The following is a 17,421-nucleotide window of genomic DNA, read 5'->3' as shown; positions in this document are numbered from 1 at the left end:
TCATCGGCTCATTAGCGAGATCGGGCTCGCGCCATGTCCCAGGGACACAGCGTTGCCGCGTTGCGCGCCCCCACGTTGAGACTGGGCGACGTCATATGACATCAGCCCAGAATGAGAGCGATCCTGCCCGCCATCATTTTTCTATGCTGCGGGCGAGAGGCGGGTAATGGAAGTCTCCTCCAAGTCGGATCCTCATCTATATTGATGTGATTTGGATCCGACATTACGGGAAGATTACACAGGCATCCTCCCTCGCATCAAAGTTGCATGAAGTCGCATCAAATTAGTACTCACATCGCCAGGAAGTCACCTGGCAAAGTCGTACCATAAGTCGTGCGACTTTCAGGTCCAAGTGGTGTGAACCGAGTCTTAGAGCCTTACCACCCAAACTCAAGACACGTGTTATATTTCCAGGACTGACCGCGCTCTTCAGTTATTTTCCAGACTTCAGTTACACCGCCTGTTAGGACTGTAGGACCTCCTCTAGTGACACGTTAGCTGGTAGCCTTAAAGTAAAACCTGAAACCTCACTGGGCATTTAAATAGGGATTATTTCCTCAATAGAGAAAACCTTTTAATGCCACATAATTATAGAGAGCAAGAATGAATTCTTCAGGCCCTGAGCTGGAAATAAATGTACATTGAAGAGCCGGCACCCCTGGAAATTCAGTCTTCAGTTGTTGTCGTATGACCATTGTAAAAGAACACGCAGAGCTGGAAATAATGAGTTCTTTAGGTGTGACAGTATTTGTTTCTCACTGATACACAAATTTATTTTTTCATTATACTTCCTGTATATAATTGTAATTTCATCAAAAGTTCACAAATGTAAATGTAAAACCCGTCATCGTGCAAAACGAAACCTATTCCCCCTCCCCATTACTCTTAGTGGTGTCCCCTGAGGCTGCCGTCACATGTCCATCACCAGTGCCTCTTCTGGGAGTAGAGACCAGCCATCCAGCGATGCAGTCCAGGCCAACCACTGACTAGTCATGTTGACGTGACCTAATCACGCCTCTTCAGTCTTCTGGAGCCTGAGAGAACCCACTGCTGGACAGCCAATACAAAATGTCTACAAACCAGGTCTCAAACTTGGCACTGGAAGAAGGACCAGAAGATAGAAGACCCCAGATATCATGTGACCAATTACGATTCCCCAGTGGCTGTCCACTGGCTGAACAGCCAAAGGGACATGTCCACACCCAGCAGTGACCTGGGCCCTTGAAGAAGTACCAGAAAATAGGAGACCCTCTGCATCACATGACCAGTAGACCCTTTATATTGGCTGTCCAGTGGCTAAGTAGTCAATAGGCAATATCCAAACCCAGGCACTGACCTGGGCAGTGGGCACTTGAAGAAGGACCAGAAACTAGAAGGCCCTCTTCATCACATGGCCAGTAGACCTTTCCCATTGGCTGGCCAGTGGCTGAGTAGTCAATGGGCAATGTCCAAAACCCAGGGACCGACCTAGGCGCTTGAAGAAGGACCAGAAAAAAGAAGACCCGCCACATCATGTGACCAATGGATATTTCCCATTAGCTCTAAATGGGCTGAACAGCCAATTAGAAATGTCCACACCCAACTTGGGCACTCAATGAAGGACCAGAAAATAGAAATAGAAGACCCTCTGCATCGCCTAACCAATTGCTAAACAGCCAATGGGAAATGTCCACACCCGGGCATTGACCTGGGCTCTTAAGACCAGAATTTCGATGACCCTGCACATCACCTGGCCATTTTGGGTAAGTTAGATTTTTTTTTAAATTGCTGCAGTTATTAGCTACAAAGAGGTGGGAGTATTTCTTGAATCTCAGGTTACACACATAGCTGAAGGATAAAAGGAGGGACATCCCCTCCTCCCAAAAGTGAATACAGACCTAATATCTGGATATCAGGTTATACACTCAGCTGATGGGTCAGAGAAGGGACATTCCACCTCCAAACAGACCTAGTAGGCTCGTATCAGGTTGCACAAAGACATAAATGACTCTGAGGAAGGACACCCCACCCCTCCTAATAGAGAAGCTGCCATGTCGATCTTTAGTTTGTGGGACCAGTCAACAAGTGCAAAGCTAATGCTGGGCTTTCTTATTAGAAACCCCAGACTGCACAAAACATTCTGTAATACATGTCAATTTTTTTTATCTTATTTTATTTTATTATTTAAGAATCAAAACAAATTCAGATCAAACAAAAAGAGTTTAATAATAATGTATAAAGTTTTGGGAATAATCCCATAACATAACATAATCAAATGGCAATCTTACATCTTCATATATACTAAAAATTAGTGATACCCCAATACCACTTTTTTTTTTACGAGTACCGATACTTTTTTTTTCAGTTCTCGCCGATACCAATTACGGTACCTACTGCAACTGTTTTCTTTACACTTCACCTGTCAGCAATGGTACCAAGCATTGAAAAGTTATTTACAAATTAAATATTTTTTTTTTAATTTTGCGCTTTTTTTTTAAAATGTGAAACATGTACATATACGTATGTTCAAAGTATAAAAAATATTAATGATCAAAGCAAACAAAAAAAAAAAAGTTTGAATTATTAATAGTTACTAAAATAGAAGTGAACAAAAATAAATCAGCAGGAAAATAATGAAATGGAGAAGGAGAATAAGGAGTTAATTATGGCTGATTAGAGTAAATTAAGGGGTAATAAGGAATTAAACAGAGTTACATTTAATACAAAATAAAATAAATAAATAAATAAAAATGTACTTGACAGGTTGCTTTGAACTGACTTCATCTGCAGATCAAAGTTCATCCCTTTGAGCTGTAGATGTATAAACAGAAATATTCCAAAAAGAAACAATGTTATCTTTCAGTGGCTGAGCAATGTTGTTGATAAACTTTTTTTTTGACAACTCCAATTGTCAGGACTTAGTTTACACTTCAGCTGTCAAAAGGGGAACCCCACTGACAGCTGAATGAGACATGAGTTGTTAAGGACGTGGCGGCACCGCTCCTTAACAACCAATACTTGCCAGGTTTTTTTTTGTTTTGTTTTTTACATTTCAGCCGTCAATGGGGAAATCCCGCTGACATCTGAAAGAAATGAGCCCGAAAGTATCAGTTTCAGGTATCTGAGCATTTGCACGAGGACCAATATTTGTGTAAATGCTTAGTATTGGTGCAACCCTATTATAAGTAGTAGGGAACCCCACGATAACCATGCCAGAATCTCATAGAAAGTAATATAAACAACAGATGAGCTTGACTGAACCTTATGTCAAAAAAATACCCAAAAGCATAACGGGAATAAGGAAAGAAAGAAAACTTTAAAAAGGGAAAAAAAGGAAAAAGAAAGAAGAGAAAAATAATAACATTTTTTAAGAGATTTTATACAAATAACAAAAATGATATTAAATATTTTATAAAAATGTAAATGCAAAAATTAGTTGACAAAAAGCCATTATAGTCTCCCATTAAATGCCTAAAGGTGGCAGCAAGCCCAGTGGATTTGCAAAGGGAGGACATTTGGCCAAACACCCAACCTTGAACTTTCTTAGGAACTCATAATTCTAATATTTTAGGCGGTGTAATCTGTTAACCCTGGACGTTCTCTCTTTTTGCCTGGTAATGACCTACCCATGTATTCTTCAATCCTTAAACTGGTATCAAACCCAAAAACAAAAATTTTATATATGTCAGCATACCACTCCTTGAATATAGTGGCTGAAATAATTTTTTTAGGTTTTTTTTCTCTTTATTTTCACCTGGTAATATAGTCAGTAACACACCTCCTCTCTTTGGGCATCTCCTCTGTCTGTGGAGGAGCGAAGGAGCCACCCTCAGAAAGCAGCGTTGTTTGGAGAGGGTAATGTTAGATGGACTAGTAGATTGACTATAGACTACTAGGTGGACATCTCATCTATGTCATGTGGGAGATAGGAGCCTACAGCCAGGATCGGCATGGACAAACATGTGAGAAGGCCACTGCACTTAAAATCCCTCATCCATTTGGGAGTGCTTATCCTTTCCCCTTTATCTCTGATTTATCTCTCAAAGTATAGGCTCTGCTTGCGGACAATCTCTCCTCTCTAGCTGCAATATTGCCAGTATGTATCCTTGGTCTGGCTGCATGCGGCCTTCTTTTTCCCATTACGCTGTGGATCAGTTACTCCATGTCTCTCACTTCAGCTTAGCACCAGGAGAATTCCCTGAGGAAGCCGCGTGGCGAAACGCGTAGTTGTCCATATTGGTGATGGTACATTGAACCTTCGATTGGCCCTGCATATGGAAGATTATCATATATGCATTTTCCTTCAATATCTAAGCTGTTCATTATTGATGGGCCATCACAACGGGTTTCTCTGTATAGTCATTTACATTTACATTTGGGAGAATGTTGTATCCAGTCGATTTGTCGATCCACTTCAATATGTTTTTAATGATTATTTTAATCATGTTATCACAATATATTTTGTATTTTATACTTTCATGAGTACTCTTCTTTTCTATTTTGAGATTACCATTGGCAACCTTTAAAGTCCTATAGATTTTTGGTTGTTGGTTTTTCATATTTTAATTGGATGTGGTGCCATACATTGTGGGTTATGTCTCTATATTATTCTATATAGACTACTATAGTAGATGGACTAATAGGTTTAGCCAGACTCTAAAACACTTTTTAAGTAGTATCAGAAACCGTTTTTTGTTTCTTTTGGGATAAAAGTTTTAACAAAAAGAATAAAAGCTGTCCGTTGCCTTAAGTATCACTTCAATCACAAAAACTTTTAATATATTCCTCAATAATCAAAAAGAAAAGAAAATCCACTTTTTGTGCACAAATGCATTTGCAAACTTAAATATTACCTTGTAAAAGTAGCAGTGACATCATCACCGCACTGCACATCTGTACAGAGAGCAGAGCTGTAGGAGGGGCCCAGCAGGCCCCACCCACCACAGGCTGCCTGCAGAAAAACGACTGGAGGGGGCAGAGACAAGACCAGTCACCCCGCACAAGGAGAAGGAACAGAGCTGTGGGAGGGGCTCAGCAGGTCCCACCCACTACAGGCGTCCTGCAGAAAACTACTGGAGGGGGCGGAGACAAGACCAGTCACCCTGCACGAGGAGAAACAGCAGAGAAAGAGCAGAGCTGTGGGAGGGGCCCAGCAGGCCCCACCTACTACAGGCTGCCTGCAGAAAACTACAGAAGGGGGCAGGGACAAGACCAGCCCCCCTGCACAAGGAGAGAGAGCAGAACTGTGGGAGTGGTCTAAGAGTCCCCACCCATTACAGAAAACTACAGGAGGGGGCGGAGACCAGACCAGTCACCCTGCACAAGGGGAGAAAGCAGAACTGTGGGACGGGTCCAACAGTCCCCACCCATTACAGAAAACTACAGGAGGGGACGGAGACAAGACCAGTCACTCTGCCAAAGAAGAGAGAGCAGAGCTATGGGGGGCCATCAGGCCCCACCCACTACAGGCTGCCTGCAGAAAATTACAGGGGGGGGGCGGGGAAAAGACCAGCACCCCTGCAAAAGGAGAGAGAGCAGAACTGTGTGAGGGACCCAGCAGTCCCCACCCATTACGGGCTGCCTGTAGAAAACTACAGGATGGGCAAAGACAAGACCAGTCACCCTGTACAAGGGGAGAAAGCAGAACTGTGGGAGGGGTCCAACAGTCCACGCTCACTACAGAAAACTACGGGAGGGGGGCAGAGACATGAACAGCCCCCCTGCACAAGGAAAGAGAGCAGGGCTGTGGGAGGGACCCAACAGGCTCCACCCATTATAGAAAACTACAGGAGGGGGGCAGAGACATGAACAGCCCCCCTGCACAAGGAAAGAGAGCAGGGCTGTGGGAGGGACCCAACAGGCTCCACCCATTATAGAAAACTACAGGAGAGGGGTGGAGACAAGACCAGTCCCTCTGCACAAGGAGAGAGAGCAGGGCTGTGGGAGGGACCCAACAGGCTCCACCCACTACAGAAGACTACAGAAGAGGGTAGAGACAAGACCAGTCCCCCCTGCACAAGGAGAGAGAGCAGGGCTGTGGGAGGGACCCAACAAGCTCCACCCACTACAGAAGACTACAGAAGAGGGTGGAGACAAGACCAGTCCCCCCTGCACAAGGAGAGAGAGCAGGGCTGTGGGAGGGACCCAACAAGCTCCACCCACTACAGAAGACTACAGAAGAGAGCGGAGACAAGACCAGTCCCCCCTGCACAAGGAGAGAGAGCAGCAGTGAGCAGTCCTTATTACAGGAAGTCTCACACTGGATTACTGCCCAGATCTGGAAGAAATACACAAAGATCACCGAGATTCCAGGAGAATACGTGTGACTCTTTTATGTAGGCAATATTTGCTTCTGCTTTAAGTCTTTAGCAAACCCGGACACTTTATGTTGCACCATTAAGAGCAAATACAAAAAAATGTATAAACCAGGGACCGGCTTAGCCCACCAGGCCCCATCTACTGTATAACCAAAGTATCATTTTTGGGTGGACTGACCCTTTAGAAATAATTGTCATTGGTGTTGCACTTGAACAACACCATCGCTGTATCCCGTCAGGTTTTTTAGCCGCTCTGTCAGCGCACATATAACTTTTAAGCTAGATAATCCCATTAGGAATAAACCCCGTATTAAGTTATTACTGCCTAATTATTTTTTACAGAATGTTTTGCGCTAAGCTGACGCGTTGATGAACGAAGTGATAAAGCCCCTTGTCTCGTAATTGGCGAGAGACAAGCTCTAGCTCTCGATATTTTAGCTGAGCTGTTAAGCCTGAGAAATATGCAAAAAGTAGATTTTACATGCCTGCCAGAAAATTTCTCATTTACTTAATTCAACAAACGCCTTTAATGGGCTGTTTACCTAGAAGACTCTAATTATTGTGTGCTTCACACGGCTTTCCAAGCTGTTAACTGCACCCGTGCTGGGCGGAATAGCACCGTGACCCTGTGAAGGTTCTCATGTGTCCAGGTCATGGTGGAGCTTGTAGTAGTTGGCCACGTTCAACTGGACTTGTTCTGTAATCTTTAAGACGTTTCACTACTTAAGTAGCCTCCTCAGTAGTTAGTTTGGATCAAACACTGGCTATTTAGATGTTTGTCCAAATGCTGAACTAAACTTTCAGCGTTTGTACAAACATCTAAATAGCCAGTTTTTGGTCCAAACTAACTACTGAGGAGACTACTTAAGTAATGAAATGTCTTAAAGATTGCAGAACAAGTCCAGTTGAACTTGATGACGATTTCTCAACCAGGGTTCCTCCAGAGCAATTTATGCCTCCCAGATAAGTTCCCACTGACACCATTGAGCTTTTTAGCTATCTTTAAGGGGGTAGGTCCCCCCCCCTCCCTCCCATGAGAGCAAGTGTAAGGAGCATTCTTCACACTAAACATGTGCATGCCGGAAAGTGTAGCTTTGTTTCGTTTTCAGATCAGTTCTTCAATGGACCTATTCATTTTCGGAATTTGCTTTGTATTTCCAGCATTTGTTTCGTTTCATTTTTAAAAGTGCTAGTTGTCGAGGAGCAGGCAGCGGCCGCGTCCTTAACAACCATGGCTTGTCTGCTGTTAGCGGGATTTCAGGCTGTTCGCAGAATATAAACAAAACCAGTGGCAGTTATAAAAAAAAAGTTTTAAAAAAACAGCGTGGAGGTTCCCCCCCCCCCTCCCCTACTCCCCACAATCGATACCAGGCCTTTTGGGTCTGGTATGGATTTTGAGGGGAACCTCACGCCAATTTTTGTTTTTTTAAATGGCGTGGGGTTCCCCCCCAACAAAATCCATAGCAGACCCTTTTCATCACCGGATGACCCCGTCCCCCCCACCCCAATTTATCACAGGACACAGGAGCGGCTGGGTGCTGCAGGCAGCAGAATTTTTTTTTCCTTCCAAGCTGGTCGGCGGCAGGTGTTCATTGTGATTGATGTTGGATCTACTTCGGGGGACATTTCTTGTTTTTTTTTTTGTTTTTTTTTACTTTTGACACTTTTTTAGTGAATGAGTTGGGGTACTCATTCACATGTTGAGGGGGCAGGATCTGGGGACCCCCTTGTTAAAGGGGACTTCCAGTTTCTGATAAGTCCCCCACAGGAAGATCTCCACAACCATCAAGCCAGGGTTATAGGGAAGAGACCATTGTCCTCATTGTCCTCATCAACATGGGGACAGGGTGCTTTGGGGGGGAAGAGCCCCCCTCCCCCAAAGCACCCCCCCCCCCATGTTGGGGGCATGTGGCCTGGTATGGTCCAGGAGGGGGAAGCACTTGCTTAACCCCCCCCCCCTTCCTGGCCTGCTGGGCTGCATACTCGGAAAAGGGTACACACCATTTAAAAAACAATTTTTTAGTTGCCGCTTGTTTTGCTTACATTATGACAGTGGGGAATCCCGCTGACAGCAGATGAGTCATGGTTGTTAAGGATGCAACAGCCGCCCACTCCCTAACAACCAGCTTCTCAATGCATCAGAAGATTTCATTATAACTTTTTTCGGATTCGTTCAGATTTCTTACTAAGTCCATTCGGAAATTTGGATACATCTGAATCTCCGAAAATGGAATTTTCAACTAAAAAACCTGAAGGAACTGAATTGCACATGTCTACTTCCCACTGAGCATCACACCGATGTATAATGAGTAGTAGATATAGTAATTATTAGCAGGGGTTCCCTAAAACCGGAAAGTTATTTCAAGGGTTCCTCTGTGTTGGAAAGGTTGAGAAAGACTGGTTTAGAGTGTTCATCGTGGATGAACGTAACAGCTTCCAGATGTCAATGGTAGCTAAGGAAGCAGCAGCTGCTTGTGTCTTTACCAACCACTGAGGTCACCCGGCCCAGGCACTTATATGGCCAGGAAATGCCAGTCACGCAAACAAATGGGCGGGGAATCGAGCATTACATTGTTGCCTAAATGTGGCCAAATATGGGCACTGATGACACCACTATCCCTTTCCTTTATATAGCCATGGCAGCTCAGGGAGCTGTCATTTGGCTGATGTTGCCATCGGGAAGTTGTGTGCGGTGGGTCATCAGTGTTTTTTTTTTTTTTTGGTGAGGATTAATTTACGATGAGGCTTATATTTTTGGTATGTGAATTTTTTTTAATAATGGATTTGTCAAATGTTTGAATGTCTTTTTTTCTAGGCTATATATATATTTTCTAAATACCCCATACTCATTAACGTCTGGGGGCGCCCTTATTAATAAGGGGGGCTTCCAGATTCTGAGACCCCCACAAACACTAGGCAAGGGTTGTGGGAATGAGACCCTGCCTCAACATGGGGACCCAGATGTTAAGGGCATGTGGCCTTCAGGAGGGGTAGGGGCACACACTCCGCCCCCCCCCCCCCTCCTGGCAATTTATACATGTTTCAACTGCAAGCTAGAGCCTCATAAATAAAATAAAAACATTTTTACCTTCCCTGACTGAGCCAAATTCTCCTTCATTTGTGTCTCACACGCTCCCCCCTCCCAGGCACTGCAGCTCACAGTGGGAGGGGTTCAGCAACAGCGGCAGTGCTGCCAATCTGGGAAGCAGTGGGCGGGACTAGGTGTGGTCAGGTTCTAAATGACAAGCTACAGGCTGAATCAGGGGTGACAATGCTGGTAGCCACACCCCTACATCTTTTCCTATCACTCTAGTGCAAGCAGGCACAAGAGGGTGACAACTTTGCTTTGCATTTAGAAGCAGTGCAGCATTGTTGTCATCCCATCACTGGAAGCTGCATTCGGTGGGCTTCACTGGCAGGATCAACAGGTATTTGTGAGATTTTGCAGGGGGATTAAAGGAAAACTGTAATAGGGCGTACACACGGTCGGACTTTGTTCGGACATTCCGACAACAAAATCCTAGGATTTTTTCCGATGGATGTTGGCTCAAACTTGTCTTGCATACACACGGTCACACAAAGTTGTCGGAAAATCCGATCGTTCTGAACGCTGGTGACGTAAAACACGTACGTCGGGACTATAAACGGGGCAGTGGCCAATAGCTTTCATCTCTTTATTTATTCTGAGCATGTGTGGCACTTTGTGCGTCGGATTTGTGTACACACGATCAGAATTTCCAACAACGGATTTTGTTGTCGGAAAATTTTATCTCCTGCTCTCCAACCTTGTGTGTCGGAAAATCCGATGGAAAATGTCCGATGGAGCCCACACACGGTCGGAATTTCCGACAACAAGCTCCGATCAGACATTTTCCATCGGAAAATCCGACCGTGTGTACGGGGCATAAGTGCGAATGTATTTACAACTAAAGAGCTGAAGTTATACATTGTATTGTAGTCACATTGGTTCAGCCTGCTGGTCCCTGTGGAAGCTGTAAATCGCTGTAGTGGTCACTGATACTACAGTGATTGCCGCAGTCTTCCAGGTCCTATGCGGATCGGCTGCCCTTTTGCATTGTAACCACAGTGGTTGCTCACTTGGCACTGCTGCTATTCATCGAACGCATTGTTTTTCTCTGATTGGACGAGGTAGAGATGCTGGGGACACACCCCCACATGATACCACAGTGCCCGGGGCATCTGCCCCTCCTGCCCACCCCTTGTCCCGGCCCTGATTAACACCGCTGCTTGTAGTCTCCATCAGAAGCTAGGGTGACAATAACAGGAACTGCCTAAACTAGAACTTCATGGTGGAGTCACCAGTTAATATTATAAGAAAAGATGCTTCCAAACTGTGTTACATTGAAAGTGAAATGATGTCACAGAGGACGAAGGCGGAGATGACAGCGCTGATTCCAGCCTCTCCCTGCAGCAGTAGGTTATTGGTACAAAGGTCTATTGCTGGCTAATTGTGGACAGCCTGCAGCAGATAATTATTAGAAATGATCTGTTGCTGCAGAGAATGTAGCCACCCTGCCATGGCCCCACTGTACAGTGCTTTGAAAAAGTATTCATACCCCTTGAAATTTTCCACCTTTTGTCATGTTACAACCAAAAATGTAAATGTATTTTATTGGGATTTTATGTGATAGACCAACACAAAGTGTCAGATAATTGTGAAGTGGAAGGAAAATGATAAATGGTTTTGAAATTTTTTTACAAATAAATATGTCAAAAGTGTGGGGTGCATTTGTATTCAGCCCCCTTTACTCTGATACCCCTAACTATCATCTAGTGGAACCAATTGCCTTCAGAAGTCACCTAATTAGTAAATAGAGTCCACCTGTGTGTAATTTAATCTCAGTATATATACAGCTGTTCTGTGAAGCCCTCAGAGGTTTGTTAGAGAACCTTAGTGAGCAAACAGCATCATGAAGGCCAAGGAACACACCAGACAGGTCAGGAATGAAGTTGTGGAGAAGTATAAAGCAGGGTTAGGTTATAAAAAAAACATCCCAAGCTTTGAACATCTCACGGAGCTCTGTTCAATCCATCATTGGAAAATGGAAAGAGTATGGCACAACCTCAAACCTACCAAGACATGGCCGTCCACCTAAACTGACCGGCCGGACAAGGAGAACATTCATCAGAGAAGAGCCAAGAGGTCCATGGTAACTCTGGAGGAGCTGCAGAGATCCACAGCTCAGGTGGGAGAATCTGTCCACAGGACAACTATTAGTCGTGTTCTCCACAAATCTGCCCTTTATGGAAGAGTGACAAGAAGAAAGACATTGGTGAAAGAAAGTCATAAGAAGTACTGTTTGTAATTTGTTAGAACACTGCACATCACCCTGAACACACCATCCACACCGTGAAACATGGTGGTGACAGCATCATGTGGTGGGGATGCTTTTCTTCAGCAGGGACAGGGAAGCTGGTCAGAGTTGATGGGAAGATGGATGGAGCCAAATACAGGACAATCTTAGAAAAAAACCTGTTATGCCACATACACACAGGCGGACTTTTCGACTGGACTGGTCCGACGGACTGAGTCCAGCGGACAATCTGATCGTGTGTGGGCTTCCCCGGACTTTCAGCGGACTTTTCTAGTTGAAAATCTGACAGACTTTAGATTTGGAACATGTTTCAAATCTTTACGTCGTAACTCCGCCAGACCCAAGAAATCCGCTCGTCTGTGTGCTAGTCCGACGGACAAAAACTGACGCTAGGGCAGCTATTGGCTACTTCCTTATTTTAGTCCGATGTACGTCATCACGTACGAATCCTTCGGACTTTGGTGTGATCGTGTGTAGGCAAGTCCGTTCGTTAAAAAGTCCGTCGGAAGTCCGTCAAAAGTTCGTTGAAAGTCCGTCGGACCAGTCTGGTCGAAAAGTCCGACCGTGTGTACGCTGCATTAAAGTCTGCAAAAGACTTGAGACTGGGGCGGAGGTTCACCTTCCAGCAGGACAACGACCCGAAACATCCAGCCAGAGCTACAATGGAATGGTTTAGATCAAAGCATATTCATGTGTTAGAATGGCCCAGTCACAGTCCAGACCTAAATCACATTGAGAATCTGTGGCAAGACTTGAAAATTGCTGTTCACAGACGCTCTCCATCCAATCTGACAGAGCTTGAGATATTTTACAAAGAATGGGCAGAAATGTCCCTCTCTAGATGTGCAAAGCTGGTAGAGACATCCCCAAAAAGACTTGTAGAGAAAGGGGGTTCTACAAAGTATTGACTCCGGGGGGCGCCATACAAATGCCCCCTCCCCACACTTTTCACATATTTATTGGTAAAAAATTTGAAAACCATTTATCATTTTCCTTCCACTTCACAATTATGTCCCATAATTGTCCCTCACTATAGGAATGCCTATAATGATACTTTGTAATCACTCGATCCCCAAGCCAATCCTGACACTTCTCACATTCTTGCAAAAATCTGCATTTTTTTTTTTCACATAAAATCCCAATAAAATACATTTACGTTTTTGGTGGTAACATGACAAAATGTGGGGAATTTCAAGGGGTATGAATACTTTTTCCATGCACTGTATGTAGGATTGTAGCCACCCTCTCTTGTTTACTCCTAAGATGGATTATGGGATTTGTAGTGTGAGTAGGAGGCAGAAAAACACCGTAAGAAACTATTTTCATGAAAAATCACATAGAGGGTCACTAAGTAGTGGATCATTTTCTAGAGAATAAGGACATCCTTTGGTGTCACTTTAATTATAAAAAAAACTATTTTCAGCTGCTCCTTTTTATGTGACATAATTATTATATTTCTTGATATGCTCTACAGTCTGACGCTGTGCCTTGTTTGTGTGTTTGTAGTTGACATCGCGAGAAAGCAGTCCCGAGGGGCTACGACGAGGCGACTCCTGCCGAAAGTCAAGGAACTTCAATAAGCAGCCCAGCACTGGGGATTACTACAAATACCTGGGACAGAACTCCGCAGAGGCTCCGGAGGGCAGAAAGATGGCACACAGCGAGGAGGTAGGCTGGTCAACTGATCAAAAAGTCCATCTCAACCAGCATCATCACCCACGAGTTTCTTATATTATCTGAAAGCCAATTATTTGGCCAGCCTGGCTTGGAACTTAGCCAGCAATGCCTATAATGATAACCTTTTAATCACTCGACCCCCAAGCCAATCCTGACACTTCTCACATTCTTGTAAAAATCTGCTTTTTTTTTTTGCTAGAAATTACTTACAAACCCCTAAGCATTATTTACGTTTTTTTTTTTGAAAGCAGAGATCCTGGAGATTAAAATAGAGGTTGTTGCAATTTTTTATGTTGCATGATATTTACGCAGACATGGTTGGACTTGTGTCTTTTTTCGACCTCCCCTACTATGTAATTATGTTTAAAGCAGAAGTACAGCCAAAGCTCGTTTGGCTGGACTTTTCCTATGGATCACAGGAGTACAGTTCATTTTGCACCCCTGCGACCCGTTTTCAGCAGAGGGCGGGCTGAAGTCCGCTGTCTGCTGACATCACAGAAGTCGGTCCAGGCTCGGGCATCGTCACGACCACAGAGTCGGGATCCGCCCAGATCCCTGGACCTGGCACCCGTCTCAGCCTCTCAGCGAGCCGCTGAGAGGCTGAGCCAACCCGCCCCTTCCCTGCCCTGCCCCCTCCACAGCACGGTGCTCCAGGGAGCGAGGAGGGGGGCAGAGCAGAGCGTCGGTGACTGACAGTCAGCAGCTCTCTGCTCGGGGAGCTGTGAGAACCGAGTGATCGGCGATGTTTGATCGCTCGGCTCTCAGTGTTAGAGGTGCCGGGGGGACAGATGCAGCATCCACCTAGGTACGTATGAATTAAAAATAAATAAATAAATAAATAAAACATACTTCTCTTTTAAATTGCACATTTATAGGAAAAAAATACAGCTTAACCGTTTACCGACCAGTGCGCGACGATATACGTCGGCACAATGGCACGGCTGCGCAAATGGGCGTACAGGTACGTCCCCTTTAAGAAGCGGCATTGTGGGCGCGCGAGCCGCGTGCTCCGTGACCGCGGGACCCGTGGACTTGATATCCACCGGTGTTCCTCGATCATGTCACGGAGCGGCAGAACGGGGAGATGCCTATATAAACAAGGCAATTCCTCAGTTCTGCCTAGTGACATGACAGAGATCACCGCTCTCTGTCATCGAGAGCAGTGATTGCTGTCATGTCCTAGGTAGCCCCCCCCCCCCACAGTTAGAATCACTCCCTAGGACACACTTAACCCCTTGTTCGCCCCCTAGTGTTTAACCCCTTCCCTGCCAGTGTCCTTTACACTGTAATCAGTGCATTTTTATAGCACTGATCGCTGTATAAATGACAATGGTCCCAAAATAGTGTCAAAAGTGTCCGATGTGTCCGCCATAATGTTGCAGTCACAATAAAAACCGCAGATCGCCGCCATTACTAATAAAAAAAAAAAATTAATAATAAATATGCCATAAATCTATCCCCTATTTTGTAGACGCTATAACTTTTGCGCAAACCAATCAATATACGCTTATTGCGATTTTTTTTTTTTTTTATCAAAAATATGTAGAAGAATACATATCGGCCTAAACTGAGGAAAAAAATTTGTTTTTTTTATACATTTTTTGGGGATATTTATTATAGCAAAAAGTAAAAAATATTGCTTTTTTTTCAAAATTGTCTCTATTTTTTTTTATTATAGCGCAAAAAATAAAAACCGCAGAGGTGATCAAATACCAAAACAATCAAAAGAAAGCTCTATTTGTGGGGAAAAAAAAGGACGTCAATTTTGTTTGGGTGCAACGTCGCACGACGGCGCAATTGTCAGTTAAAGCGACGCAGTGCCGAATCGCCAAAAGTGCTCTGGTCTGGAAGGGGGTAAAATCTTCCGGGGCTGAAGTGGTTATTGAATTTGAAAATTGCGCATAGAATGGCGACAAACCACAGTAGCTAAAAATCTCCATAGGCGATGCTTTAAAAGCCTTTTTACAGGTTACCAGTTTACACAGGAGGTCTGGAATTAGAATTATTGCTCTTACTCTTGATGTTCGCGGTGATTCCTCATGTGTGGTGCAATCATCGCAAACATACCGTATGTGGGCAGGACCTATGTATGCGTTCGCTTTTGCGTGAGAGCATGGTGGGACAGGGGCGCTATCATTTTTTATTTCTTTTTTATTTCTTTTATTTAAACTTTCTTCTTTGACATGCCCCTTTTTCATTTTTTCTTTTTTTGATCAGCTTTATTGCTATCACAAGGGATGAACAGCGTCCCTTGTGATAGCATTGGCCATGACAGGTCCTCTTTACTTAGACATCTGAGGTCTATTAGACCCCAGATCTCTAATCTGCCCTTAAAAGCATCTGATTAAACCAAGATCGTTTTTGATCAGATGCAGTTACAAGCTGAAACTGGAATTTACAAAATCCTTATCACTTCCGGTTTCATAGATCATAGAGGTGATCAGGGAACTTCCGTTCCTCCCTCATCTCTATGGTCAGACGACGGAACCGGCAGGACCACCTTCTGCCATATGTAAAAGAGATCCAATGGCTGTAGAGTCCTTTTCTGAAGCCCATACTGAAAGACCATGGAAGCTCTCATTTGTTTGGACCAATGTAACTATGTACGGTGCTGTGAAAAAGTATGTGCCCCCTTCCTAATATTTTTTTTTTTTGCGACTTTGTCACACTTAAATGATTTAGATCATCAAACAAATTTTAATATTACACAAAGGTAACCCGAGTAAATACACAATACAGTTTTTAAATCCAATTTATTAAGGGAAAAAAAAAACATCCAAACCTGCCCTGGCCCTATGTGAAAAAAGTAATTGCCCCCCAAACCTAATAACTGGTTACATAGTAGGTGAGGTTGAAAAAGGACACAAGTCCAAGCCATGTGTGTGATTATATGTCAGTATTACATTATATATCCCTGTATGTTGCGGTCATTCAGGTGCTTATCTAATAGTTTCTTGAAACTACCGATACTCCCTGCAGAGACCACCGCCTGTGGAAGGGAATTCCACATCCCTTGGTGGCAACAACTGCAATCAAGCGTTTGCGGTAGCTGACAATGAGTCTTTCACATTGCTGTGGAGGAATTTTGGCCCACTCTTCTTTGTAGAATTGTTTTAATTCAGCCACAGCAAGATCGGCCTGTGTGAGTTAACGCCACAGCATCTCAATCATATTTAAGTCTGGACTTTGACTAGGCTGCATCAAAACCTTCAATTATTTTTTTTTTGAGCTATTCAGAGGTGGACTTGCTGGTGTTTTTTGGATTATTGTTTTGCTGCATAGCCCAAGCGTACTTAAGGTCAGTAACTGATGGGCGGACATTCTCCTTCAGGATTTTCTGGTAGAGCGCACCATTGATGGTTCCATCTATGATGGCAAGTTGTCCAGGTCCTGAGGCTGCCCAAGACCATCGTACTACCATCACCATGTTTGACTGTTGGTATGATGATCTTTTTATGAAAGGCTGTGTTAGTTTTACACCAGATGTAAAGGAAACTTCCGCTTTTTGGAACCCTCCCCCCCTCCGGTGTCACATTTGGCACCTTTCAGGGGGGAAGGGGGTGCAGATACCTGTCTAAGACAGGTATCCCACGGGAGTCTACGCCTCTTCCTGTCCCTCCGCGCTGTCTCCTGGGAAACACACAGGTCCCAGGAGATAGCGGGGACCAGTTACGATGCGCAGCGCGACTCGCGCATGTGCAGTAGGGAACCAGGAAGTGAAGCCGCAACGCTTCACTTCCTGATTCCCTCACCTAGGATGGCGGCGGCAGCTGCCGAGAACCGAGCGGGTTATCGGCGTCGGCTGCCGACATCGCTGGACCCCGGGACAGGTGAGTGGCCATGTATTAAAAGTCAGCAGCTGCAGGATTTGTAGCTGCTGGCTTTTAATATTTTTTTTTTTTAGGTTGATGTAGGTGGACTCCCTCTTTAATGGAATTAAATATTTACAGAAAAGTTATTACAAAACAGACATAATCAATGGTAAAATAAAAAGAGTTCCAAAACTAAAAAACACTTTAAGGGACATCTTGTCGGGTCTTTGGTTCAGTGCAGAGTTCAAATCACTTGCAGAGTAAGTCAAACTGATGTACACAATAGTCTCACTGCTGCAG

The 17,421-nt window shown here is 44.3% G+C and overlaps 1 protein-coding gene across 3 annotated transcripts in view; it reads left to right on the top strand.

Annotated features, from left to right (window-relative positions):
- ESPN (espin) overlaps positions 1 to 17,421 on the top strand; it is a 284,273-nt gene that overhangs the window by 216,794 nt on the left and 50,058 nt on the right. For all 3 annotated transcript variants that reach the window (XM_073603648.1, XM_073603646.1, XM_073603647.1), the window contains exon 8: positions 13,139 to 13,300. In XM_073603648.1, coding sequence (XP_073459749.1) covers positions 13,139 to 13,300 — 162 coding nt within the window. The remainder of the gene's footprint in view (positions 1 to 13,138; positions 13,301 to 17,421) is intronic.

The sequence above is a fragment of the Aquarana catesbeiana genome, linkage group LG10 (genome assembly GCF_042186555.1).
Source record: "Aquarana catesbeiana isolate 2022-GZ linkage group LG10, ASM4218655v1, whole genome shotgun sequence".
Classification (NCBI taxonomy): Eukaryota; Metazoa; Chordata; class Amphibia; order Anura; family Ranidae; genus Aquarana; species Aquarana catesbeiana.
Note: the sequence above shows the minus strand (reverse complement) of the source record. Positions and strands in the feature narration are given on the sequence as shown.